We start from the raw sequence: 26,558 nt of genomic DNA on the forward strand, positions 1-26,558 counted from the left end.
TAAATCAAGCTATAATCCTTTTTAGGTTTCTGGAAACTTGTACAGTTCTAAGAAGCAGACCTATCATTTTTTTTTTCTGCAGTGTTCTGCTCCCTTGCTAGAGAGAGAAATCTAATGTGAATGGAATGTGACTAGCTGCTGTTATCATTGGCTGTTACAGGCCACGATCAACGTTGCTGTGAAAAGTACATGTTCCTTGGAAAGCTGTAATTGTTACTAAATATATTTTATTTTCTCCTAAAGCTCCATTTCCCCCATCTAAACTAAGAATATAAAAACGTGCTCTATACTTTGCTATGGGGCTCCTCAACTTTGGGGGTCACGTGACGCTATTTCCAATAGATAACTTTGGCCCTTCCAGCTTCAACTTCCCGAATCCACACTTCCTTTCTAGTGGCAATAATGGAAATCAGCCCAGCAGTCATCTGAGTTGATGAGCCGGATGGATCAGGCAATCCGCCTGTTATCAGTCACTTCTAGTTATTTGTCCAACAAACCAAAATCAGACGACAATTAGGCGGGTTTAGTTGAGCATGTGTACAGGCTTTAAAGGACAACCGAGGTGACATGATGAGATAGACATGTGTATGTATAGTGCACACAAATAACTAGGATGTGTTCCTTTTTTCTTTCTCTACCTGAAAGAGTTAAATATTCGGTATGCAAGTGACAGTTTCTACCCAAGTCAGACTCAGTCCGATTATAGCATAACCCTCACTGATGAGTAATTACTGGCATAAAATACTTTCCTGTCAGTAAATGGCTACCTGAAGCAGAAAAGAGATTAAAAGAAAGGGTCAATAATTCAATAGGTAATTTTTAAGAGGAGGATAGATGCAGTTGTTTGTTTCATCAGTTTATTTTCATCCGAGATCCGAGATGAAAAACTAACTATAACGAGTAACTTGTCTACATATCTTATCTAACGTTTAAATAGTTGACACAGCAAATCTAGCTGCAAACAGCTTCAACAGAATATGATTATTTCTTCCTGTGATACAATGACAGCGACCATGTTACATAGTTACATAGTTAGTTATTTGGGTTGAAAAAAGACATCCATCCATCAAGTTCAACCAGAGAACAAAGTACAGCACCAGCCTGCTCCCTCACATATCCCTGTTGATCCAGAGGAAGTCGAAAAACCCTTACAAGGCATGGTCCAATTTAGCCCCAAAAGGGAAAAAAATTCCTTCCCGACTCCAGATGGCAATCAGATAAAATCCCTGGATCAGCATCACTGGGCATTACCTATTAACTGTAGCCATAGATCTCTTTCAACGCAAGGAAAGCATCTAAGCCCCCTTTAAATGGAGGTATAGAGTTTGCCATAACTACTTCCTGTGACAATGCATTCCACATCTTAATCACTCTTTCTGTAAAGAACCCTTTCCTAAGTAAATGGCTAAAACGTTTTTCCTCCATGCGCATGCTCCATGTTCTGTTTGTAAACATTACACACAGGCAAGGTGTTCTGCATGTCCAGCCCTCAGCCTGTGAAAACCTAATTCCCCCTTTTCCCTCCTCTGCCTCTGAAATCTCTAGCTAGTAACCTCCACCTCCTCCTGCCCAGACAGAGCTCCCATAAGCCCTTGCTACTGTCTGATAATGCTAAGGCACTCCTAAAAGCTGTGGGCAAGGCTTGTTTAGTTTATAGGGAATTAGAGTATTAAAACAAAATACTATTTGGCTTGAGGAATGCCCTATATTATATGAAAGGTACACAATTATGCGATGACTAAAAGTTTATCTCGGTTCCACTTTAACTAATGAGAAAAAAAATGTAAAGAAAACCATAGTAAGTTTGGTAGGCTACTGTATGTACTCCAATATAAACTGATCTGAATATAAACAGAAGTACTCCTTTTTTTTCCTTGAAAAACTAGATACATTATTTAACTTGTGCATAAACCTGATTAGACATATCAGAAATAATCGCTTTGACCCACCAATCTGCCAGGAAATTGAATGGTGTGTACCAGGCATTGAAGGCAAAGTCCCTGAGAATTAGCACAATATGAACTCCCAGATGCAGTCTTTCTGTGTTCATACAGACTGAATGAAATTGTTTTCATATTGTTCTCTTGAATTTCACCATCATAGATGTTGTTGCTAAAAGAATTGAGCCAGTCTTTTGTTTTTCTCTGTCTTTGTTGCAGGTTATGCTGTATCATTTTATCGTTTGTTTGTTTGGTTTTTTTTGCTTTGTTCGTTTTGTTTTTTTTCACAGGGCGTATTGATGGCTTCTTTTTAATTACGTTGTTTTTTTCCATACTTTAACACTGGTGCCAATTGTTTGTTGTGTGGCTATAATAAAGTGGAGTCATAAAATAGGCTTACGATAAAGATGTGAAATATCCTCCCTCTCTTATCAGTCGCATAACAAAAGGCACTCTTGAGCTGCAAGCCAGGTCACATTAACTATTGTTGTTAATGTATATTCCCCATGCTCCTAAACCAGCGCCAGATGGCCAGCATCAAACCTTTGTTCCGCAAGTGATATGATTTGTGTTTACATCCAATAAATCTCGAAATTATTGTTTTTAACACTTTCCCTTCTGTTTAAATCGCTAGAGTAATTTTTTTTTTTTTTTTTGTTCCCACGCTGTATTATCCCTTTATTTATAGGCTTCAGATGGGAGTTTGAGATACTTCCTTATGACATATGGCTGTTCTGGGAGCTTATTGAAATATGTGTTTTTGATTACAGCTGTGTTTCCCAACCTTTTTTTAAGTTGTGACACATGACATTGAAACCAAATGTTCATGACACACAGGGCTTGATTCATTAAATGGAGCAGCGCGAGTTAAAATGTCAGCTCACCCGCTACGAGCGGTAGTGCTGCATAGCGTGCAGAGGTAACTTATGTGTGCTTCTTTTAAATAGCACCCGCTCCTTTAACCACTTGACGACCATAGGCTTGCACCCCACTAAAGACCAGGCTATTTTTCACAACGCAGGGGTGTGCAGCTTGGTCAGGTTGCTGCACAGCACTTAGCACCCCCCCTTCCCCGTGCAGTCCTAATCGCCATAGGGAGGCTATCAGCAGCCTATGAGAGGCCTCCATTCGCCAGCCAATCCGGGGGACAGCCGAGTGTCAGCCATACAGTGCTGCAGGAGATCGCATCGCTATACAAAGGTAAATGCGTTCCCTGCCAAACTGCAGCTCCACGACTTGACGCCAGTCGGCTTTAGGCAGTCCTGGGGCTGCCACCGTGGTCATGCTCATCGGCGTGACGCGGTCGTTAGGTAGTTAAAGGACAACTGTAGTGAGATGTATATGGAGGCTGACATATTAATTTCTCATTAAACAATACTAGTTGCCTGGCAGACCTGCTGATCTATTTGGCCCAGAAACGAGCATGCAGCTAATCTTGTCAGATCTGACAATAATGTCAGACACCTGAACTGCTGCATGCTTGTTCAGGGTCGATGGCTAAAAGTATTAGAGGCAGAGGATCAGCAGGACAGCCAAGCAACTAGTATTGCTTAAAAGGAAAAAAATATGGCAGCCTCCATATACTGCTTATTACAGTTGTCCTTTAATCCTGCCCTGAGCCCCATCAGGTCCTGTAGCTTTTTACGACGTGATCTCTGCACTTTGATTGGCCTAATAGGCTGCCTGTTGACAAGCCCATGGAGCTCTTAAGAGATGCCTGAGTAAATAGGGCATTATGTATCTGAAGCTGGGCTTTCATAAGGGATGCAGAATGCTGGACTGGATTCATTAATCATTGTTTGTTACTTTGTCATTAAAGCATAACTGAAGCTAAGCTGACACCCCCGCTGCTGAATGGTACGCTCTTCTTCACGACTAAGCAGCTCATGCATGGAGGAAAAAGCTGTGCACAAGCGGCTTCTTTCTGCTGGGCAGGCACTGCCATACTTGCGCAAGCATACACCGACAGGATACACACCCACCAAAGCATATTTGCCGTTGAATTTGGGTACATGATGGTAAAAAGGCTTTTGCAGCAGTTGATGTATAATGAAACTGAGTAGAATGGCTAGAATGTAACATCTGCCTTCTTACTAGCTCTGTGATCCAAAGCAGCTTTTTGAGGAAATCTTAAGCAAAACATTCTCCTGTTTTTTTGCCATCATTCTGTGTTGCTCTGTCCTCTGCTGTCCCCCTTCAAGCACTGCATGTTCAGCCCCCCATTCCATGCGCCTTCATTGTGTTGCCGGGAGTGTTCTGCGCTTGCGCATAAGTAAATATTCCTACTGCACAGTAGCTGGTGGCGGGCCGATTTGTCCGGCTTGCGAAGGGGGACAGCGAAGGAATGGAGCAGCATGGAATTACAGCAAGGGGCCAGAAGGTCTTCAGAGGGCTGGAACAAGCCCCAGGCAAGTAACTGGCCACAAGATATTTAACTTACCGTAACATTCCCTTTAAAGCTATCTGCTTGCTTGTTTTAAGACAGTAACTTTTAAATAGGAACTTCATCCCAATCAATAGCTGATACCCCCTTTCCCATGAGAAATCTTTTTTTACTTTTCTCGAATAGATCAAAAGGGAGGGGGAACTAAAGGGTTTGTATGGCTGATATTGTGATAAAACCCCACAGTGTGATGTCATGACCATGGTCCTGATCATTTTCGGTCTGTGAACCTTGGTGCATTGTGGGAAAAAACAGCTTTTTCCAACTCCAAGCAAGCAATATCTCCCTCTGTTTACTGAGAGTTCTATGCACAAACATTCTGCCCATATTACCTGGCCAAACTAAAGAATATACACCAGGGAGAGGAAAAATGTTACAATGGGCAAACATTAATTTATAAATGAATATTGTAAAAAAAAAAGCAATTTATCCATTATGTCAATTTCACAATTTCACTTTTAGAAGTGTCACAAGGTGAATATTAATCATGAAACTTGCAACTTATCAATAACCTCCTTAGCGGTAAAAGAAAATGCTGTTAGCAGTAATCCTGAGCCAGGCTTGGGGGGACCGCCAGTGTGAACAAGGGCGCAGTGCAGCAGTTGTTGTAACTCTCCTACCCCTAGATCCAGATGATTGCAGCCCATCTTCTTCTGGTCCTCAGAGGCTCTTGATTCCCTCGGGTGAGATCAGTTTGCCGTATGATGACATACGGAAATCTCACTATGGGGTAGATCCCCCGGGATCAAGCGCCACAATTCCTCTCCCTGTACTCCGATTGGCTCTGAGTACAGGGGGAGGAATTGTGGCGCTTGATCCCGGGGGACGTGAGTAATGTGCAGGGGTGCAGGAAACCTTGGCAGTCTAAGAGCACATGAAAAAATTGTTCCGCTTTAAGACTTTAAAATCAGGAAAGAATCATACCGCCAGGGAGGTTGACCGTTTTTTGTCTGTGTACCTAGTTAACTTGGTGGTGCCTCCTCTCCATTTGTAGTTATTCTTTATATTTCATTTGTATAACCTATTACTATTTGACATATTCTTTGTTGTTCAACTTTCAGATATTTGAGATATTTGGTCCAGTTCCACATCCATTCTATGTAATCCGGTTTAATTCTGAGGACCATATTAAATCCATTGGAATCCAGTTAAAGGACAGCATGTACATTGCCCCAGCAGTTGAGGACTTCACACAGTACATTATACCTGATGCTTTGAAGCGGTAAATAATTTTTCTGAAATGCCATGGAAAGATGATCTTTTTAAAATAGTTCAACTTTATAAATATTAGTTGTACCAGTATGAATGCATGTCTCCTCTTCTCTCCTAATGCAACACCTCAAATAATTTGCACTAAACTTCTTTCAAAAAATAATTTGCACTAAAGTAATGCATGACATTTGTGCAAGTGTATAGGTGTAAATGCACAACCCATGATTAAAAGTATTTGCTTAAAATGAACCTGAAGTGAGGTAACTCGTTTCAGGTTTGACAATTAGAGGGATACCATAGAACCCATTCCTCCATGATGCAAGTTGTTCCTGCGCAACACCCGGTTAGACTCCTTCGACCTGCTAGGTCAAATGCTGCTTCAGTAGTCTTTGGCAGCCTTTGGAAGTATGGACTCATGCATGCGCAGTATGGATTTGCTCTTCTTCAGACGTACTAGGGGAAATTTACTTATGAAATCATCTTGAAGACTACTGAAATAAAAAGTCGTGATGCTAGCATAATATTGCCCCTGTTTAACTCTCTAGTAAGGCCACATCTGGAATATGGAATTCAGTTCTGGGCACCACATTACAAAAAAGATATTGCAGTTTTAGAGCAGGTGCAGAGACGAGCTACAAAATTGATACGTGGGATGGAAGGTCTCGCTTACCAAGAAAGGTTAGATAAACTGGGTTTATTTAGTCTAGAGAAAAGACGCCTTAGAGGGGATCTAATTAACATGTATACATACATCAGAGGGCAATCTAAAAGCTTGGCGAATGAGCTTTTTTGTCCCTAGGCCGACATGATCTGCGCATGGAGGAAAAACGTTTTAGCCATTTATTTAGGAAAGGGTTCTTTGCAGTAAGAGTGATTAAGATGTGAAATGCATTGCCACAGGAAGTCGTTATGGCAAACTCTATACCTGCATTTAAAGGGGGCTTAGATGCTTTCCTTGCGTTGAAAGACATCCATGGCTACAATTACTAGGTAATGTCTAATGTTGATCCAGGGATTTTATCTGATTTTCATCTGGAGTCGGGAAGGATTTTTTTCCCTTTTGGGGCTAATTGGACCATGCCTTGTAAGGGTTTTTTCGCCTTCCTCTGGATCAACAGGGATATGTGAGGGAGCAGGCTGGTGTTGTATTTTGTTCTCTGGTTGAACTCGATGGACGTATGTCTTTTTTCAACCAAAATAACTATGTAACTATGAAGCGCTAGCAGTTTGTGAACGTTTAACCGGGCATGGCGCATGAACGATGGGTAGCATTGAGGAATTGGAAGGCTCTATAGTATCCATAGCCTTCCTTCTTCTTAAATAAGTATCAAATAAGTTTTTTTAAAATGCTTATGAACATGTTAAGTGCGTGAATTTTACAGATTGACAAAAATGCACACAGTCTTGCTTTCAGCATCATAAGTATGGAACTGGTTTCATGAGACTGCTGTAGCTGCTGTGCTAGCCACTATAAGTAAATCTTTTACCAGCAGAGGGAAGAGGTGGGATGGGGTCAGGTGACCTGTACTGACAAGGAGAGACTGACAAATTGGCCACCTTCAGAAACTTGAGAAGAAAAATATCAGCGTGATGGGAATTTAGCAGTGTTGATAAAGAAATGGCTGGCATATGCCTCTCAGTTCACTGACCTTATGCATATTTTCATTCAGGTCTCATCACTGTCACAGCAGTAACATAACCTGTGACATACAAATGTTTAAAAATACAGAATCATTGATTTTGCTTCTAGCAGGGAACTCAGAGGACAGCAGAGCTCCATTCTTTACAAAGAGTGTATGGCTAAATTGTTTAAGAGCTGGTCGCTGTGGATGCTAAACATAATGCTTACCTACTAATTCACCACTGGATTTATTTCCCCATCTGTTACCAGGTAGAAATCCACACTCATGGTTGCAGCTTACCAGTTGTCACCAACCACATGGTTATTGCGTGCCACATGTAATGCCTGATGAGAGGTTGACTGCCCAGCTAGTTCAGTGCAGTAGTAATAATAATCTGAACATTTGTATTGCGCTTTTCTCCTGTCGGACTCCAATCACTCAAGAGCTACAGTCACTGGAAGGTGCTCAAGAGGCCACTGTGAAGTGTTAGTCTTGCCTAAGGACTCCTTACTGAATAGGTACTGACCCTAGCCAGGATTTGAACCCTGGTCTCCCATGTCAAAGGCAGAGCTCTTAAATGGAACCTTAACTGAGAAGGATAGGGATGTTTCCTTTTAATCAATACCAGTTGCCTGGCATCCTGCTGATCTATTTGGCTGCAGTGGTGGCTGAATCACACACCTGAAACAAGAATGCAGCTAATCCAGTCTGACTTTAGTCAGAGCACCTGATCTGCATGCTTGTTCAGGGACTGTAGCTAAAAGTATTAGAGACACAGGATCAGCAGGAGAGTCAGACAACTGGTATTATTTTAAAAGGCAAAATCCATACCCTTCTCAGTTTAGGTTCCCTTTAACCAGTACACTATCCAGCTAGATATGTTGCTGTATATCACCATGCTAATGGCGGCACCAAACCTCCTGTGCATATGGGCATCAGCAGAAAAGCTGTGAAGTGGCAGTGAAAACTTCCTGTTGGATGCATTTATATTGTTGTCAAGATTGTTTGCACCTCATTTTTTTTCTACGTTTTAAATCCACTGTACAATTCAACTTTCCTTTTTGTAGATGACTTTTATTTAAAAATGTATTTATTTTTTAGGGACAGAGGTTCTGATGCATCCTGGACAAATGACCAAGAGCCACCAGCAGAGGTAAATATTAACCCCCTAAAAAAACCCATGAAAAATGAATATTACCCTCTTCACACAATTATACAGGGCATGTTAGAAAATATTAACCACCCTGGCGTTCTATTAAGATCGCCAGGGCGGCTGCGGGAGGGTTTTTTTTAAATAAAAAAAAAACTATTTCATGCAGCCAACTGAAAGTTGGCTGCATGAAAGCCCACTAGATGGCGCTCCGGAGGCGTTCTTCCGATCGCCTCCGGCAGCCAGAAGTAACACGGAAGGCCGCAATGAGCAGCCTTCCGTGTTTGGCTTCTCCTGTCGCCATGGCGACGAGCGGAGTGACGTCATGGACGTCAGCCGACGTCCTGACGTCAGCCGCCTCCGATCCAGCCCTTAGCGCTGGCCGGAACTATTTGTTCCGGCTGCGCAGGGCTCAGGCGGCTGGGGGGACCCTCTTTCGCCGCTGCTCGCGGCGGATCGCCGCAGAGCGGCGGCGATCGGGCAGCACACGCGGCTGGCAAAGTGCCGGCTGCGTGTGCTGCACTTTATTTGAGCAAAATCGGCCCAGCAGGGCCTGAGCGGCAGCCATCGGCGGTGATGGACGAGCTGAGCTCGTCCATACCGCTAAGATGGTTAAATCACCAGTTCATTTTCCCTAACTTTGTACAAAAATGTCTTTACCTTTCTTTACTGGTCGCCCCTTGCTATGAGATGTGTGTCCTCCAGTCTGCCTTTATGAGAAGGAGGCAAAGCATAATTGAGAAGTTCTTTTTAGTAACTTGCTATCCAGTGGTTGTTTATACTGAATGGGCCTGAGCAGTTTTGGCTTTTCGGCTGTGGTCTAACACATTCTTTGGGCAATATACTTTTACACACAAAAAAAAAATCCTCCTATTTCTACCGTTCTGTTTACTACCTCTTTGATCTTTAAATGCACCTTAGGGGTTGTCTTGAAAAAGTATGTTTGTTGTGTTGTACGATGGCAATAAAGTACTTGAACTTGACCTTTTTAAACGTAGCCTAGGCAGTAGAAGTTAATGTTCAGTTGTTTTGGGGGGGTTTTTTTGTTTTGTTTTTTAATCATTACATTTGTTAATAGATTGCACTAACCCTACCATATGATTATGTGATGAATTAATCATACAACCATTGACAGCTGTGCACACAGCTGGGAAAGGAGAGGAAAGGGAAGGACTGTGATCTGAAATGGAAACAGTTGAATATCACCAACTAGCACCATATGTGCCACTTGGCACTAGGGGAGGCAAGTGTGGCAGCCCTGGAGTCTTGCCTCGGCAAGAAATGTTGCTTGAATGTGCTGGCTGAATCATAGCATACATAAGGGGTAGAGAAACTACCGGGCTGCCAAGCACATCTGAACCCCTGAACAACAGGACTGTTGAACTGTACAGTGGATTTAAAAGACACATTGTATCAAAATGATAAACAGGGAGAGAAAGGGGCGTTTCTAGGGATGGGCGGAGAGGAGGGGAACTGCTACTTCCTCTCTGTCCATAATAGACGCTCTGCTCAGTCGAAACTAAAGGCTGAGCAGTGCTTGGGGCACTGGAGAGCGTGAGGCTAGTGCTGTGACCTATGCCACAGCACCACAGATAAACTATTAAAGAAGGAAAAACCCCTCTGGGTTGAGGGGTACTTTAATACCAATTTGTCTTCTGGTAAACTAAATCATTAAACTAATCAGGCTATTTAATTTCCTGTAGGCATTAGATTACAGTGATGATGAAAAAGAAAAGGAGGCAAAGAACAAGAAGAAATCTCAGAATCCTGGAAAGAAGAAGAATAGAGCAGAAAAGGATAACTCATGTAAGTGTTAAAGTAACTGCAATGCCAGGTAACTAGAGCTAAAGGGAGAATAAGCTGGCCAAGCTGAAGCTAGTTGAGTCAGTTTAACAAGTTAAAAATACATCTGCTTTTAATATATGCAGGGTTATGAGGGATGGCAACACAACTGAAAACACTAAACCTCTGTAATCCTAATAAGCCTGTTCTAGTCTAATGTTTGTCAACATAATTACAACATGCACCCCTTTATGGAAGATGTTTTCTGAGCACCACTTTTTGTGGATATCATCCTCTCAAGTACCCCTTGACACGCGTATATTTACTTTGGACGCTAGTGAGTTTGGCGCAAGCAGCAAACCATAGTAGTAATATCAGTAACTTACTATCACTGATATTCTGCTATAAATGGCTGTATTAATGACTCCTCTCACACTAACCCTACTACTATCGGTACACCTAACACTGTCACTCCTATTGCCCCCGTGTCTAACATCAGTCCAACTACTGCTAGTTACAACAGCCGTGCCTAACACTATACCTCCTACTCCCGCTACTTACCTCTGCTAAACCTGCATTAACCTCACTGCTGCTAATTCTAAAACTAACCTTACACCTAACTCTACCCTTCTTTCTCCCTCGTAACCATGAAAGTTGCCCCCTTGCCAATCGAAGTACCATTGCGGCGTCACTTCCTGAACCAAATTCCGGCTGCTCAGACACTTTCCGAATGTAATATTGGTACACAGCCGCTACTACAGTGCACCAGCTCTAAGCACTTTGACACACCATAGCTGCAATTAACACTGGTGCCAAAAGTGAGTGCTTCGCTTGACACATATATATATTTGTATGAATATTATTCAAACATTCCTTAAAGTGGAACTGAAGATTCAGCTAAAACAAAGACTTTCATTTACCTGGGGCTTCTGCCAGCCCTGTGCAGCTGTCCTGTCCTGCACCGGTCCTCCACGATCCTTCTTTCTCCCGCCGCAGTGCAGTTTCGTTACCGCCGACTAAGTCAACGGCAGCTGCGCCTATGCAGCCCTGGCCACACGTATATTCCTTCTTCGCGTACCCGTCAGTCTTGCGGGATGGGAATGCAAAGAAGGATGCACATGGCCAGGGCTGTGCAGGCGCAGTTGGCGGTAACAAAACTGCACTGCATTGAGAGAACAGAGGATTGGTGTGGGACAGGACGGCTGCAAAAATACTTATTCAGGCTTAATTATGCACAATTAATCCTTAAACTTCATTCAAAAGTTATTAGTAAATATTAGAATTGGTGAACAGGTCAAGTATCAAATAGATGGTCTTATCTGTAATTAAACCAGTCGTTCTACTAAGCGTATTTTGCCAAGGCATAACAAGGTTTGAGGGCTGAAGCGGCATGAGAGCGGTGGTAGCTGCTGGTCCATGCAACACTAATTGAAATCTACATCCTGGCAGGGTAATAGATCCCAAACACGGCATATACACTGCGCAAAAAAATTAAGGGGGCACACAAACAAGACATCCTAGATCTGAATGAAGGAAATATTTGTATAAAATATTTCGTTCTTTACATAGTTGAATGTGCTGACAACAAAATCGCACAAAAATTATCAATGGAAATGAAATGTATCAACCTATGGTGGTCTGGATTTGGAGTCGCACTCAAAATTTAAATGGAAAAAGAAAAAAAAAAACACTACATGCTGATCCAACTTTGATGCAATGTCCTTAAAACAAGATAAAATGGGATTCAGTCGTGTGTGTAGCCTCCAAGTGCCTGTATGACCTCCCTTCTATGCCTGGGCGCACTCCTGATGAGGTTGTGGATTGTCTTCTGAGGGATCTCTTCCCAGACCTGGACTAAAGCAACTACCAACTCCTGGACAGTCTGTGGTGCAATGTGGCATTGGTGAATGGAGCGAGACATAATGTCCCAGATGTGCTCAATTGGATTCAGGTCTGGGGAAAGGGTGGACCAGTCCATAGCATCAATGCCCTAGTCTTGCAGGAACTGCTGACAGACTCTAGTCACATGAGGTCTAGCATTGTCTTGAATTAGGAGGAACTATGGGCCAGCCACACCAGTATAGAGGCCTTAGGATCTCATCTTGGTACCTAATGGCAGTCAGGCTACCTCTGGTGAGCACATGGAGGGCTGTGTGGCCCCCCAAAGAAATGCCACATCACACCATTACTGACCCACTGCCAAACCAGTCATGCTGGGGGATGTTGCAGGCAGGAAAATGTTCTCCACAGCATCTCCAGACTCTGTCACATGCTCACTGTGAACCTGCTTTTATCTGTGAAGAGCACAGGGAGCCAGTGGCGAATTTGCCGATCTTAGAGTTCTCTGGCAAGTGCCAAATGTCTTGCATGGTGTTGGGCTGTAAGCAGAACCCCCACCTGTAGACGTTGGGTCCTCATACCACCCTAATGGATTTTTCTTCTGACCGTTTAAGCAGACACGTGCACATTTGTGGCCCGCTGGAAGTCATTTTGCAGGACTCTGGTAGTGCTCCTCCAGTTCCTCCTTGCACAAAGATGGAGGTAGCCGTCCTGCTGCTGGGTTGTTGCCCTCCTACAGCCGCCTCCACATCTCCTGTTGTACTGGCCTGTCTCCTGGTAGCACCTCCATGCTCTGGACACTATGCTGACAGACACGACAAACCTTGCATTGATGTGCATCCTGGATGAGTTGCGCTACCTGAGCCACTTGTGGGGGTTGTAGACTCCATCTTATGCTACCAATAGAGTGAAAGCACAACCAGCATTCAAAAGTGACCAAAACATCAGCACACTTTAATGGGGATGTCTATGATTTCCACCTGTTGTCTATTCCATTTGCACTACAGCATGTGAAATTCATTGTCCTTTGGGTTTGCTACCTAAGTGGACAGTTTGATTTCACAGAAGTGTAATTGACTTGGAGTTACCTTGGGGTTAATTCACAAAACGTCTCATAAATGGCTTATTTTTCTCCTGATTAATAAAATTAACCTTAGTTTCAGCACATTTACAAACAAAATAATCGCTCAAACTAAATTGTTCCTGATTTACTTAATTTTTATTTCAATATTCTTTTTCTTACCTTAAAGGGATACTGTAGGGGGTCGGGGGAAAATGAGTTGGACTTACCCGGGGCTTCTAACGGTCCCCTGCAGACATCCTGTGCCTGCGCAGCCACTCACTGATGCTCCAGCCCCGCCTCCGGTTCACTTCTGGAATTTCAGACTTTAAAGTCTGAAAACCACTGTGCCTGCGTTGCCATGTCCCCAATCCCGCTGATGTCACCAGGAGCGTACTGCGCAGACACAGACCATACTGGGCCTGCGCAGTATGCTCCTGGTGACATCAGCGGGATCGAGGACACGCAACGCAGGTGCAGTGGTTTTCAGACTTTAAAGTCTGAAATTCCAGAAGTGAACTGGAGGCGGGGCCGGAGCATCGTGAGTGGCTGCGCTGGCACAGGATGTCTACGGGGGACCGTTAGAAGCCCCGGTTAAGTTCAACTCATTTCCCCCAACCCCCATACAGTGTCCCTTTAATTGTATTGTTGTTGGGGGTTTTTTTTTGGGGGGGGGGGGGGGGGTTGCTCTGTGAAAATACTTTGTGAATCATGCCCAAGTGTTCCCTTTATTTTTTTTTTTATTTTTTTTAGCAGTGTATTTTAATTAGGCTGGTCTGGAAGCAGTCAAAGTGCAAAAAAAAATATTTTTTTTTAACCACTTAAAGAGACACTGAAGCGAAAAAATTTTTTATGATATTATGATTTGTATGTGTAGTACAGCTAAGAAATAAAACATGATCAGATACATCAGTCTAATTGTTTCCAGTACAGGAAGAGTTAAGAAACTCCAGTTATCTCTATGCAAAAAAGCAATTAAGCTCTGCGACTTTCAAAGTCCTGGAGAGGGCTGTCTTCTGACTTTTATTATCTCAACTGTTATTGAAGTATTTACTGTTTCTCTGCCAGAGGAGAGGTCATTAGTTCATAGACTGCTCTGAAAGAATCATTTTGAATGCTGAGTGTTGTGTAATCTGCACATATTAGAGAATAATGCAATGTTAGAAAAAACACTGTATACCTGAAAATAAAAATATGAGGATATTTTCTTTGCTGCTAATCTTCTAGTAATTATTCATAGTACACAACCAACTCATTATATCATATATTTTTTTCCGCTTCAGTGTCTCTTTAAAGAGGAACTGTAACGACAAAACGGCCCCTGGGGGGTACTCACCTCGGGTGGGGGAAGCCTCCGGATCCTAATGAGGCTTCCCACGCCGTCCTCCATCCGTCAGGGGTCTCGCTGCAGCCCTCCGTGCAGCGGTGACGTAATATTTACCTTCCTGGCTCCTGCGCAGGCGCTCTGACGGCTGTCGGCGCCGAAGTAGGCGGAAATACCCGATCGCCGTCGGGTCTGCTCTACTGCGCAGGCGCAAGTTTCCGGCGCCTGCGCAGTAGAGCGGACCCGACGGAGATCGGGTATTTCCGTCTATTTCCGTGCCGAAAGTCGCCACTGCGCCCCCCGCTGGAGCCAGCAAAGGTAAATATTTAACTGACAGTCGGCACAGTCGCCGGCTGTTCGGAGGGCTGCGGCGAGACCCCCGTGGGACAGAGGACGGCGTGGGAAGCCTCATTAGGATCCGGAGGCTTCCCCCACCCGAGGTGAGTACCCCCCAGGGGATCTTTTTGAGGTTACAGTGTCTCTTTAAGGACCAGCGGTCTCTGGGCACTTAAAGACCAGAGACCACTGGTCCAATCCCAACGAATCGCCGCATATACCCGCCGTCATCGCCGCTCGCCGGGACCCCCAGGACATGGACTCTGCCGTCTCTATGATGGCAGAGTCATGTGAGACGGTCAGGAGCCACTGTTATTGGTTCCTAACCGTGTCTATCAATGTAAGCCAATGGGAACGGCTTACATTGAAAGACAGGGCCAGGAGCCAATGAAATCGGCTCCTGACCCGCTCACATGGCTCGGCCGTCATAGAGACAGGCAGAGCCTGTGAGATGCGGCGAGAATGGTCGGGTTTGAGAGGCGGAAACGGCGGATGTGCGCTACGGACAGTGATTGAGATCTACGCCCTGCCAGCCAAAAGCCCACCAAAACAGGGCATAGATTTCAATCACTGCGGTCCTTAAATGGTTAAATCCAGTCATTTTGGAATCCATTTATTGGCTGCTTTGCTGGTGCAATTCATTCAGCTGCTTATGTATGGAATGATTTATGATGGTTGTTCTGGGCCTTTGTAATTCCCTGTACACTCACAGTTCACTGAACAGAAATGAAACACCTGAGACAGATTTGTGACAGATGCTAACACTTACAACAAAGTCTTGAGAAGATTGTATTGCTTTTGTGCTTTTCTCTAGAAAAAAAAAAATGAAACTTGCTACAGCAGACCTGTTGCACTGTTCTTCTGTTACAGTCCTAGCCATGCAGCATAAGTGCCTCACTCTCTATTTTAAAACTGAACTCTTAAAGGGAAGGTCCAAGCAAAATAAAAAAAATGAGTTTCACACACCTACATTTTTACATTACTGGTTCAATGCGTAAAAATGTATGCATTGAACCAGTAACGCATAAAAATGTATGTGTTAATGTTCCTGCACTAACGGGAATGCGTAAAAATGTACGCAATGCGGCCCGCCGACCTCTGAGGTCGGCAAGCATGCCAGCGGGGGACTGGAGCAGCAGTGAGAGGCTACGAGGGCACAGGATGGCTGCATGGGGCTGGTAGAAGCCCCAGGTAAGTGAAACTCATTTTTTTTTTTAATTTTGCTTGGACCTTCCCTTTAACCACTTTACCTCCCTTGCTACACTTATCTACTCCCCACAAAACTTCATCTGAAGCTCAGGGGAGTAGATAGGTGTACTTGTGGTAAACAGTGTGCTGTATGCCCAATAAGCTATCTGATTATGTATATAGGGTATCATTTTAACCGTGACAAGTGAGAGAATAGATTTTGTGGTGTTTGACAACTGAGGGATAAGTCATGTGATTTTTTTTTTTACCGGAAAACAGAATGAAAAGCAATAAAACTGTTATTTACATGTACTCTATACCCCTAAATAAATACTAGTAAAAAAAAAACAAAAGTGACAGCATTGAAAAGAGAATACATAGTTACCCTAGGGACTTAGCTTTTAAAATATCTATGCCATGAGAGTGTATTACTGTTAATCATGAAGATAAGGGCTTTTTAATTACTGAGTACAATGAGAAAACAAAAAACACAAACCAGAAACTAATATATTATCGCCATACATTGTACTAGGAACATTATTTAAATGTTGAGATAACCAGGACAAATTAGCAAATACAATGTGTGGGTTTTACCTATGGTAACATTGTTTATTTGAAAACTATAGTGCATGGAAATGGAGAAATAGTGTATTTTTTCTTTTTTTTTTCTCATTTTTCCCTTTAAAATGCACAGATAATAGCATAATTACTAAAAGCAAATATCACCCTCACAAAGCATAATTTGTGGCAAAAAAAACAAGATATAGATCATTTACATCTGATGAGTAGCAATAAAGTTATTGGTGAATGAATGGGAGGAGCGCTGAAATGTGAAAATTGCTCTGGATTTTAAGCAAAAAACCCTGTGGAGCTGAAGTGGTTAAGTTGCATTTTTTTTCTAAATAAATGCTCATAATAAACAAGTATACTAAATCAGCAGATCTGAAGGTGAGTGGAATTCAGCTGCTGTCATACAATTCCTAAAATGGAACGCGGACAAAGAACATTTATATTGTGCTTTTTTTCCCGGCGGGATCAAAGTACCAAGGCTGCAGCCACTAGGACGCGTTCTATAGGTACTAGCAGTGTTAGGAAATCTTGCCCAAGGACTCTTTACTAAATAGGTGCTGGCCTACTGAACAGGAAGAGCCGAGATTTGAGCCCAGGTCGCCTGTGTCAGAGGCAGAGCAGTACGCTACCCAGCCACTGCACTTTAGACTGTATGAATGAAACAAAATCAGCTGTTAACCACTTGCTGACCGCGCACTCATAACGCGCGTCGGCAAAGTGGCAGCTGCAGGACTACCGGCTGCAGGCTAATTAATCAGGAAGCAGCCGCTCGCGCGAGCTTCCTGTCAATTCACGGCGGGGGGCTCCGTGAATAGCCTGCGGGCCGCCGATCGTGGCTCGCAGGCTAAATGTAAACACAAGCGGAAATAATCCGCTTTGTTTACATTTGTACAATGCTGCTAACAGTTAGCAGCGTTGTACCAGATCAGCGATCCCCGGCCAATCAGCGGCCGGGGATCGCTGTCATATGACAGGCAGGAGCCTGTTAGAGGCTGCACAGGACAGATCCGTTCCTGTGCAGCCTCCGATCTCCGGGGAAGGGAAGGGAGTAAAGGGGGAATCCTGCGGTGGAGGGGGCTTTGAGGTGCCCCCCCCCCCCCGCCAGCCACATGCAAGCAGGAGCGATCAGACCCCCCCCCCCCCAGCACATCATCCCCCTATTGGGGAAAAAAGGGGGATGATCTGGTCGCTCTGCCTGGTGTTTGATCTGTGCTGGGGGCTGCAGAGCCCACCCAGCACAGATCAGCTAAAACAGCGCTGGTCCTTAAGGGGGGGTAAAGGCTGGGTCATCAAGTGGTTAAATAGATTTACAACTACAAATGTGGCTTTGATTCAGGAATGGAAATGAATAACTGAATTACGTTAAGTACAGTAGAAGATGAAGAAGCTGTCTAAAAGAATGTAATAAGCAGCATATTGATTTGATGAATTGTGGGCTAGGTTGAAGTTCAAGCATGTTGTGTCAGTTTAGCCCAAGCCATACTTCCTACATTTTTATTAAAGCAAACATGAAGTGACAGAAATCTGCAAGGAGCCACTGCTGACTATTTTCTAAAAATGCCACTAGTAGACAAGACACAGAACATTGATATGTCTGGCAGACTCAAAGCACAAGCACTGCAGCCACTCGGCCGCGCACTGTAGGCAGTAGCAGTGTTAGGTATCCTACTGCATAAGTGCTGGTTTACTGAACAGGAAGAGCATTGTCCCATACTCAGCATATTGGGGGCCGGCGAATTAACTCATTGCACCAAATCCACTCACTCTGTTCTACTGGCTGCGTGACTTTTCCAAGGGTCTAATTTCAAAAACTACTGAAAGAAAAAGGTAAACCTTGACAACCAGGCAATGTGCAGTTAAAAAAAATAGTGGTTTGCCAAAGCTTGCAGCTGTGCTGTCCTTTAACCTCCCTGGCGGTTATTTTTTTTTTTTTTGCCAAATGGGCAAAAATCCTTTTTTTTTTTTTTGTTTTTTTTTGTTTCATGTAAAGCTACCAGAGTGGTAGCTACATGAAACACCACTAGAGGGCGCATGTGTCCCTCTAGTGCGATCGTTGCCGGCACTAATAGCAAACAAGGGAGCGCGTATATAACGCGTTCCCCTGTTTGGCTTCTCCTGTCGCCATGGCGACAATTGGAATGACGTCATGGACGTCAGCTGACGTCAGGCGCACCCGATCCAGCCCATAGCGCTGCCCGGAACTCATTGGTCCGGGCAGCGCAGGGCTCTGGCGGGGCCTCTTTCGCCGCTGTGTGCGGGCGATCGCCGCAGAGCGGCTGCGATCAAGCTGTGCGCGCGGCTAGCAAGGTGCTGGCTGCGCGCACAGCACTTTGAATGGGGCGAATCGCCCCAACAGAGCCTGAGAAATCCTCCTGCGCGGCATAGCCCAAGCTCAGCTCGGGCTTACCGCCAGGGAGGTTAAAGGGAATCTGAAGGGAAAATAAACTTATGGTATAATGAATTGTATGTGTAGCACAGCTAAGAAATCAAACAAAAGTAGCAAAGAACAGACTCTAATGTTGTTTCCAGTACAGGAAGAGTTAAAGGAACCCTGATCTCTGCATACAATTGCAATTTGGACTTACCTGGGGCTTCCTCCGGCCCCCCCGTAGCCTGCGAGGAGGATGTGAGAGTCCTGCGCATGCACGGTTCAATCTGAGAGACTCTCACATGTGCAGGACTCTCAGGCCGGCCAGCATGATGTATAGCGGGAACGCGCACAGGCGACTTCAGGTCAAAGTCGCCAATTAACAGAGCCGCCAGCTGGGCCTGGAGGACGTCAGGGAACCTCGCAGGCTACGGGGGGCTGGAGGAATCCCCAGGCAAGTCAAAATTGTGATTGTTATGCAGAGCTCAGGGTCCCTTTAAGAAACTTCAGTTATCTATGCAAAAGAGCTTCGCTAAACTCTCCAATCCGACTTGTCCTATTTTCTGAAGCACATATACATCAAAGAAAAAGTGAGAGGCAGCTTCAGAAAATAGGTTTTACTGCAGGTGTGTTCAAAGGGTCATTAGCTCTGCTCTGTTTCATAGTTTGAAATATAGTGTGTGGTTTGTAATTGCAAATTTGACAGGATGTTGCTATGTTATAAAAAAGAAAAATTAGAACTGAAAAAAGTATGAAACTTTTCTTTGCTACTAATGTTCTATTAGTTATCTGTACTACTCCTACAATTCATTATTAGAAGTTTTTCCGCTTCAGTGTCACTTCAGCCTACGGGTGTTTTCACCTCACGAATGAAAGCAATTTTCCCATCAGCGCTCCTCCCATTAATTCGCCAATAACTTTATTACTACTCATCGTAAATGATCCATATATAATTTTTTTTTTTTTTTTTTTTGCGATAAATTAGGCTTTTAGGGGTGATACCTTTTTTTTTCAGAAATTATTTTACTATGCATTTTATAGGGAAATATAAGAAAAAAAAATACCCAATTTCTCAAATTCCATCCCCTATAGTTTTAAAATAAGCAATGCTCACGCATTTTTTTTTTTATTATTTTTTTTTACCCGTTAGTCTCGGCTATGACAAAATTTAAATTATGTTCCTAGTACAATGTATGGCGACAATATATTATTTGGAAATAAAGGTGTCCTTTTTTTCTGTCTTGTGGTTTTTTTTGTATCCGTTCCCTAATTACTAGACCTTATTTGCTAACTTAACAGTAATATAACCTCATTCTATACATATTAAAAAAGCTGTGTACCTAAGGCAACTATTTATATATTTTCTTAAAAAAACAAAAAACTGTTCGTATTTTTTATGTGTGCGTTTGTCCAGTAACTGGGCTGAAAGGGGTGGTGGAAGGGATTAACTTTAAAATGTAATTAAAATTTTCCCTTAGGGCATTTTTACATTTGTGTCACTAAATAGCGCTAAAAACACTATCCTGGGTTCCCGGAAGTGTTTTTTTTTGTTTAGTTTTTTTCTCGTCCCTACCTTTATTATTATTATTATTATTATTATTATGAATGGACATGGCCCCTGATCGGGGTCATGTCCATTTATTCTAAGAACTGCGATTGGATCGGGAAACATTAGTTTACCTTCCGAGAATTGGCGCTGGGAGCGAGCGGCACGTGCACCCATGCGCACACCTGCCGGGGAAACGCTGAATGTGGATTGTCGTCCAGATAGCCCACAGCTCCAGATAGGATTAAAGGACAACTGAAGCGAGAGGGATATGGAGGCTGCCATATTTATTTTTACTTTTAAGCAATACTAGTTGCCTTGCTATCCTGTTGATCCTCGCCTCTAATAATTTTAGCTATAGACCCTGAACAAGCATGCAGCAGATCAAATGTTTCTGACATTGGCAGATCTGACAAGATTAGCTGCATAATAACAATAAAATTGAGTAGTTCTGTTCCACCCCTGCAAGTTACAACCAACACCATTCTCAAAAGATGGGGTGGGGGGTTAACAGTTTTTCTATTCTTCATTCACAATATCTTCAGTAATTGGGGACATGACATATGGGTACAAATTCAGAGTTCCATCACACAAAAAGACTGCCTGACGCGTGTTTCACGGCCAACAGCCGCTTCCTCAGAGGCACACTGTATACAAACATCTGTTAAAAAATATATATATTATAGGACATATAAGTCACATACATACCATAAAAGATCTATGCGCATGTCAGGAAATGACGGCCAGAAGCCATATAAAGAAAGTATATTTCTCTTACCGACAATGGACCAAGGCAAGTAAAACCGTAATCTGCAAAAATTCAATATATGAAAAAATAAGCCCAGGCAAAAAAGACCTAAGCAGGGGCGTAGCAATAGGGGGTGCAGAGGTAGCCACCGCATCGGGGCCCTTGGGCCAGAGGGGCCCCGAAGGGCCCTCCCTCAACTGCAGTATTAGCTCTCTATTGGTCCTGTGCTCATAATAATCACTTCTATAGATACTTTGAATAGTGGTAATCATTAACAAACTGTTCCCCATCCCCTTCTTGCACCTCTGACACTGTAGTTGCCATTGGCAGGTTTTGGTGCTGCGTATCAATTGCTATGTATAGAGTGCTTGGGGGGGCCCCATTGTAAAACTTGCATCGGGGCCCACAGCTCCTTAGCTACACCACTGGACCTAAGCAATAGTATACTATCACCTCAGTGTCGTATAAGAGCATGATTCAAGTACCTATAAGGAACAGCTCTGGTGAGAACTAGTCAGGTAAACATCCCTGTGGTATCTTAGAATTAAATGAGACAAAAGAGTGTCTTTATTACCTGGGCTTATGTTTCCTGAATTTGTACCCATATGTCATGTCCACAATTATTGAAGATATTGTGAATGAAGAATAAATAGAGAAACTGTTAAATAATAAAAAAAAAAAATCTTTGAAGATTAGCTGCATGCTTGTTTCTGGTGTTATTCAGACACGGCTGCGGTCAAATAGATCAGCAGGATAGCCAGGCAACTGGTATTATTTAAAAGAAAATAAATATGTCAGCCTCCACATACCTCTCGCTACAGTTGTCCTTTAAAGAGGAACTGTAACGACAAAACGTCCCCTGGGGGGTACTCACCTCGGGTGGGGGAAGCCTCCGGATCCTAATGAGGCTTCCCACGCCGTCCTCCATCCCTCAGGGGTCTCGCTGCAGCCCTCTGTGCAGCGGTGACATCAATATTTACCTTCCCGGCTCCTGCACAGGCGCTCTGACGGCTGTCGGCTCCGAAGTAGGCGGAAATACCCGATCGCCGTCGGGTATGCTCTAATGCGCAGGCGCAAGTTTCCGGCGCCTGCGCAGTAGAGCGGACCCGACGGAGATCGGGTATTTCCGTCTATTTCCGTGCCGAAAGCAGCCACAGCGCCCCCGCTGGAGCCAGCAAAGGTAAATATTGAAGCTACAGTCGGCTCTGTCGCCGGCTGTTCAGTGGGCTGCAGCGAGACCCCCGTGGGACAGAGGACGGCGTGGGAAGCCTCATTAGGATCCGGAGGCTTCCCCCACCCGAGGTGAGTACCCCCCCCCAGGGGAGGTTTTTGATGTTACAGTGCCTCTTTAAGAGGTTAAAGTGGACCTGAACTCTTACACAGGATAGAAGGAAAACCTACAGAAATCCACCCTGTATGTAATTAGAGAGTTCAGCACCTCTAATTCCCCCTCATTTTGACTAATCACAAGTGTAATTTGATCTCTCAGCCGTGTCAGCTCAGGAATCTTGGCAGAGCAGCTTATTTGTAAACACAGGAAGTTAACCCTATGTCTGCTTCCATGAAAGCAGGAAGTAAACAGTGCAGATGTATTGCAGGATTTGTATCAGCTGTAAGAAATGTTTTTCTTTAAAGGTTATGCTGTTGCTTATCTATTAGAGCAGAGAGGAAGTTCTGAGTTCAGGTTTGCTTTAAAGCACACCAGAACTGAGGGCTGACATGTTAATTTCCGTTTTAAACGATGCAGGCTGCCTGTCTGTCCTGCTGATCCTCTGCCTCTAATACTTTAAGCCACAGCCCCTGAACAAGCATGCAAACCAGGTGCTCTGATGAAATTAGCCGCATGCTTGTTTCAGGTGTCTGATTCAGATACTACTGCAGCCAAAAAGATCAACAGGATGCCAGTCAACTGGTATTACTGGAAAGGAAATAAAAATGGCAGCTTCCATATCACTATCACTTCAGGTGTACTTTAACCTCCTTGGTGGTTATCCCGAGCTAGGGTCGGGGCGGAAAACCGCCGCTAAGAGCGGTGATCTCGACCTCTGCTCGGGTAGCCGCCGGAGGCTGTATGCAGAGCAATGCGCGCAGCGGAAGCGTTTCTACATACCTCCCGGGGATCCCGACGTCGGCTCGCATTCTTCTTCCTCTCCTCCGGGGCTCTACTTCCTGTTGGTCAGATCGCCGGCTGTCGTCATGAAGACAGCCGGCAATTTCACGTTAGGGGGTTAACCTCCTGCCGACCGCGTCACGCTGATGGCCGCGTCGGCAGCCCCAGGACCGCCTAACGCCGTAAAGTCCTGGGGCCAGCTAATGCAGGAAATTGTGCGCGCACCTCCTGCCTTCAGTCTCCGATTGCCAGTCTATAAAGCTTGTACAGCGCTGCGATCTGGTGCAGTGCTGTACTGGGGACAGCCGTGTGACACGGCTGTCCCCTCCATTAGCCCAGAAGTGATCGGCTGTCATAGGCTTCAGCCTATGGCAGCCTGTCACAGTGATGGGGGGGGGGGAGGGAAAGAGTGGCCACTGCAGGGGAAATAAAAAAAAAATTGTGTAGAGAGGTTGTTTGGTTGGCACTACAGCAGTTAAAGCGTTCTTGAGCGGGGAGCTGGCAGGACCCACGTTGCCTCGCACACTGTGGCTGTGACAGAGCTAATAGCAATGTACTGTGCAGGAGAAGGCGAGAGCTGATTGCAGTGCCGGTCTCCTCTCTTCTATTTATTCCAAAGTGTGGCACATACAGAGTAAATACAATTGGTGCAAACATGCAACAGACCGGTGCTTGAAGCGTTGTGGGTGGTGGTGGGTGCTGGGCACTGATGGCCTTACGCCGTTTCACGCGGATATGCGCTTCTACGGAGGCCCTGGTGCGGTCTGGATGCTGGCGGGGTGCTATATTCACTCTAGGCTCAGCGTCGGCGTGCCTGCGCCGACAGAGACCACCCACTTCCTTTCTAGGTGTCCAATAGCGTGCTAAAACGCATGTGCATACCAGTTAGAGCTCATGGAAGGGCAGCACTTTCTTACGGGTGCCCAAGTAGACCACACTTATTAGGTGGCTGCTAATGCTATTGCATGCATTGGGCGAACCCATGAAAGGATGGCCAAAACAACCCATCTTGTGGCCAAAATTGAGTTGACGGTGCAACTGAAATAAAATACAAAAATGCATCGTGACAATATGGCATTTTACAAATAATTAACATTAAAAAATTGATTAGAGGCAGATTACTGCCAATATAGCCAAGTGAGGTATTTTATTCCATTGCATATAAGTGTGGTCTGCTTGGGCACCCGTAAGAAGGAAGTGCTGCCCTTCCATGAGCTACAACTATTGGACACCTAGAAAGGAAGTGGGAGGTCTCTGTCGGTGCAGACATGCCGAACGCTGAGCCTAGAGTGTATATAGCTCCCGGCCAGCATCCAGCCCGCACCAGAGCCTCCGTAGAAACGCATATCAGCGCGAAACGGCGTAAGGCTATCGGTGCCCAGCACCCACTGCCACCCACAACGATTCAAGTATCAGTAAGTTGCATGTTTGCACCAATTGTTTTTACGTTATGTGCCACACTTTGGAATAAATAGCTGATTGCAGCTCCTCTTTCTCCTTCTCCTGCGAAATAAAAAAATAAAAACAATATTTATAAAAAAAGGGGATCACTTGTATGCTGTGTTGTGCGGGCCCTGCAGCTTGGCCTTAAAGCAGTGGCCAATTTTACAAAAAAAGGCCTGGTCTTTAGGGGGGTTTAACACTGCGGTCCTCAAGGGGTTAAATTTGCAGTATATGACCCCTAATATACACATACATATACTTAAATAGGTTTCTTGTGTTGCAGCTTGTTTCCGAGAGTCAAACCAGTCTAATGGAAGTCAGAGGTTTTCAAGACCATACTCGAACACATCTTCACCTCGCTTTTCAAATGGACGCGGTTCTCACATGCAAGAAAATGGTTTTAGACAACAAAGACCTCCAAGTTTTCCATCTGAGTTTCCAGTGCAACATATGATGCAGCAGTCTTATACTTACCAGAATAGTAATTCCCAGGACTATCCTATGACCTATGCTAATAATGGTAACCTTCCCCCACCACCACATTTCTTTGGACATTATCAAAACATGCAGCATTTTCCAACTCCGTTTCCTCCACCTCCACCACCACCTCCACACATGATTTGGCCAGATCAAAACATGCACTTTCCTTATATGCAGAATTACCCACCTCCGCCACCCCCACCTCCACCCCCACCCCCTCCTTCTCATCCAAGTCCAGGGGGCTCAAACTACTCTAATAGGAATTATTCATAAACTGAAAGACTTTCAGTGATTAGAAATGAACAGTAAACTTTTTTTTATATTTTGTATTTATGTAAATAGAACCATATCTGTATAAGATAATTAGCTGATTTTGAAATTGTGGTTAAACCAAACGTAGAAAATTACTGGTTTGAAACACTGTATACATGTGTTTACATTTTATCTTGTTTGTGGGTGTCTTACAAAATTTTACTGGGACATCTTTTTGCTTTAAGGACTCCCAAGGCGACCATTTTTATCTATCTTTACTTGCCTGGTGCTTCTTCCTGCCCCTAGAAGTCATTTTGGTCCCTCGCTTCAGCTCCAGTCCTCTTCCGTGTCCTGCTGATTGCCCGCAAAGCTTCTGCGTGAGCGTGTGCAAGCACATGCCCACGTTACCTGGCTCGTACTGCGCCTGCACAGCGCTACTGCAAAGGCACAGAGCACACCAAATGACGTGGACGCTCACACACACCCTCGCATGTGCCGAAGATCTTTGCGAGAGGCCAGCGCGACATCGAGGACAAGAGCTGTGGCGAGGGACAGAAATGACTTCTAGGGGTTGGAAGAAGCTCCAGGTAAGTAAAGATAGATTAAAATGGTCGCCTCTGGAGTCCTTTAAGATTTTCCAAAACTTTTATGTACACTTGTATTCGCTTCAAATCCTATGTAAGTATTGCTGATTTGTATGTTGGTGAATATTATTTTTATATGGATAAATATATTTACATATGGATGAATATATTTACAGTAACCAGTGTTCCAGTACTGGTTTGGAGTATCTTCTTTATATTGTGCTTTCATTATTCTAATGAAAAATGATAATGGTAAAAAAAAAATTATCAATAAATTTACTAATGCAAACAGTTGTACTGTGTTGGTTTGTTTCAAAAAGTTGTGTTAAATTTTTATGTCGCAAAGCCTATTTTCCTTAAATATTTAAACATTTTATTTGAGTAACACAGCCAGAATGAACAAAGTAATACAGCCAGAATGAGCAAAATTCTACATATATTCATTCCGTTTTTGCTACATGGATATGCACATCCCGTTTATATATTATAACAATGAACAAAACCAGACCAAATCCATACCATGACTCTTAATAACCTGTATTTTACATTCAGCCATGAGGA

At 44.0% G+C, this 26,558-nt stretch overlaps 1 protein-coding gene across 2 annotated transcripts in view; it reads left to right on the forward strand.

Annotated features, from left to right (window-relative positions):
- The window catches only part of NAF1 (nuclear assembly factor 1 ribonucleoprotein), an 84,624-nt gene extending 58,375 nt beyond the window's left edge, over nt 1-26,249 (forward strand). For both annotated transcript variants that reach the window (XM_068269460.1, XM_068269468.1), the window contains exons 6-9: nt 5,445-5,605; nt 8,319-8,370; nt 10,071-10,173; nt 24,965-26,249. In XM_068269460.1, the coding sequence (XP_068125561.1) occupies nt 5,445-5,605; nt 8,319-8,370; nt 10,071-10,173; nt 24,965-25,434 (786 nt within the window). In that variant the 3' untranslated portion in view covers nt 25,435-26,249. The remainder of the gene's footprint in view (nt 1-5,444; nt 5,606-8,318; nt 8,371-10,070; nt 10,174-24,964) is intronic.
- The last annotated feature ends 309 nt before the right edge of the window (nt 26,250-26,558 follow it).

The sequence above is a fragment of the Hyperolius riggenbachi genome, chromosome 1, assembly GCF_040937935.1.
Source record: "Hyperolius riggenbachi isolate aHypRig1 chromosome 1, aHypRig1.pri, whole genome shotgun sequence".
Taxonomy (NCBI): domain Eukaryota; kingdom Metazoa; phylum Chordata; class Amphibia; order Anura; family Hyperoliidae; genus Hyperolius; species Hyperolius riggenbachi.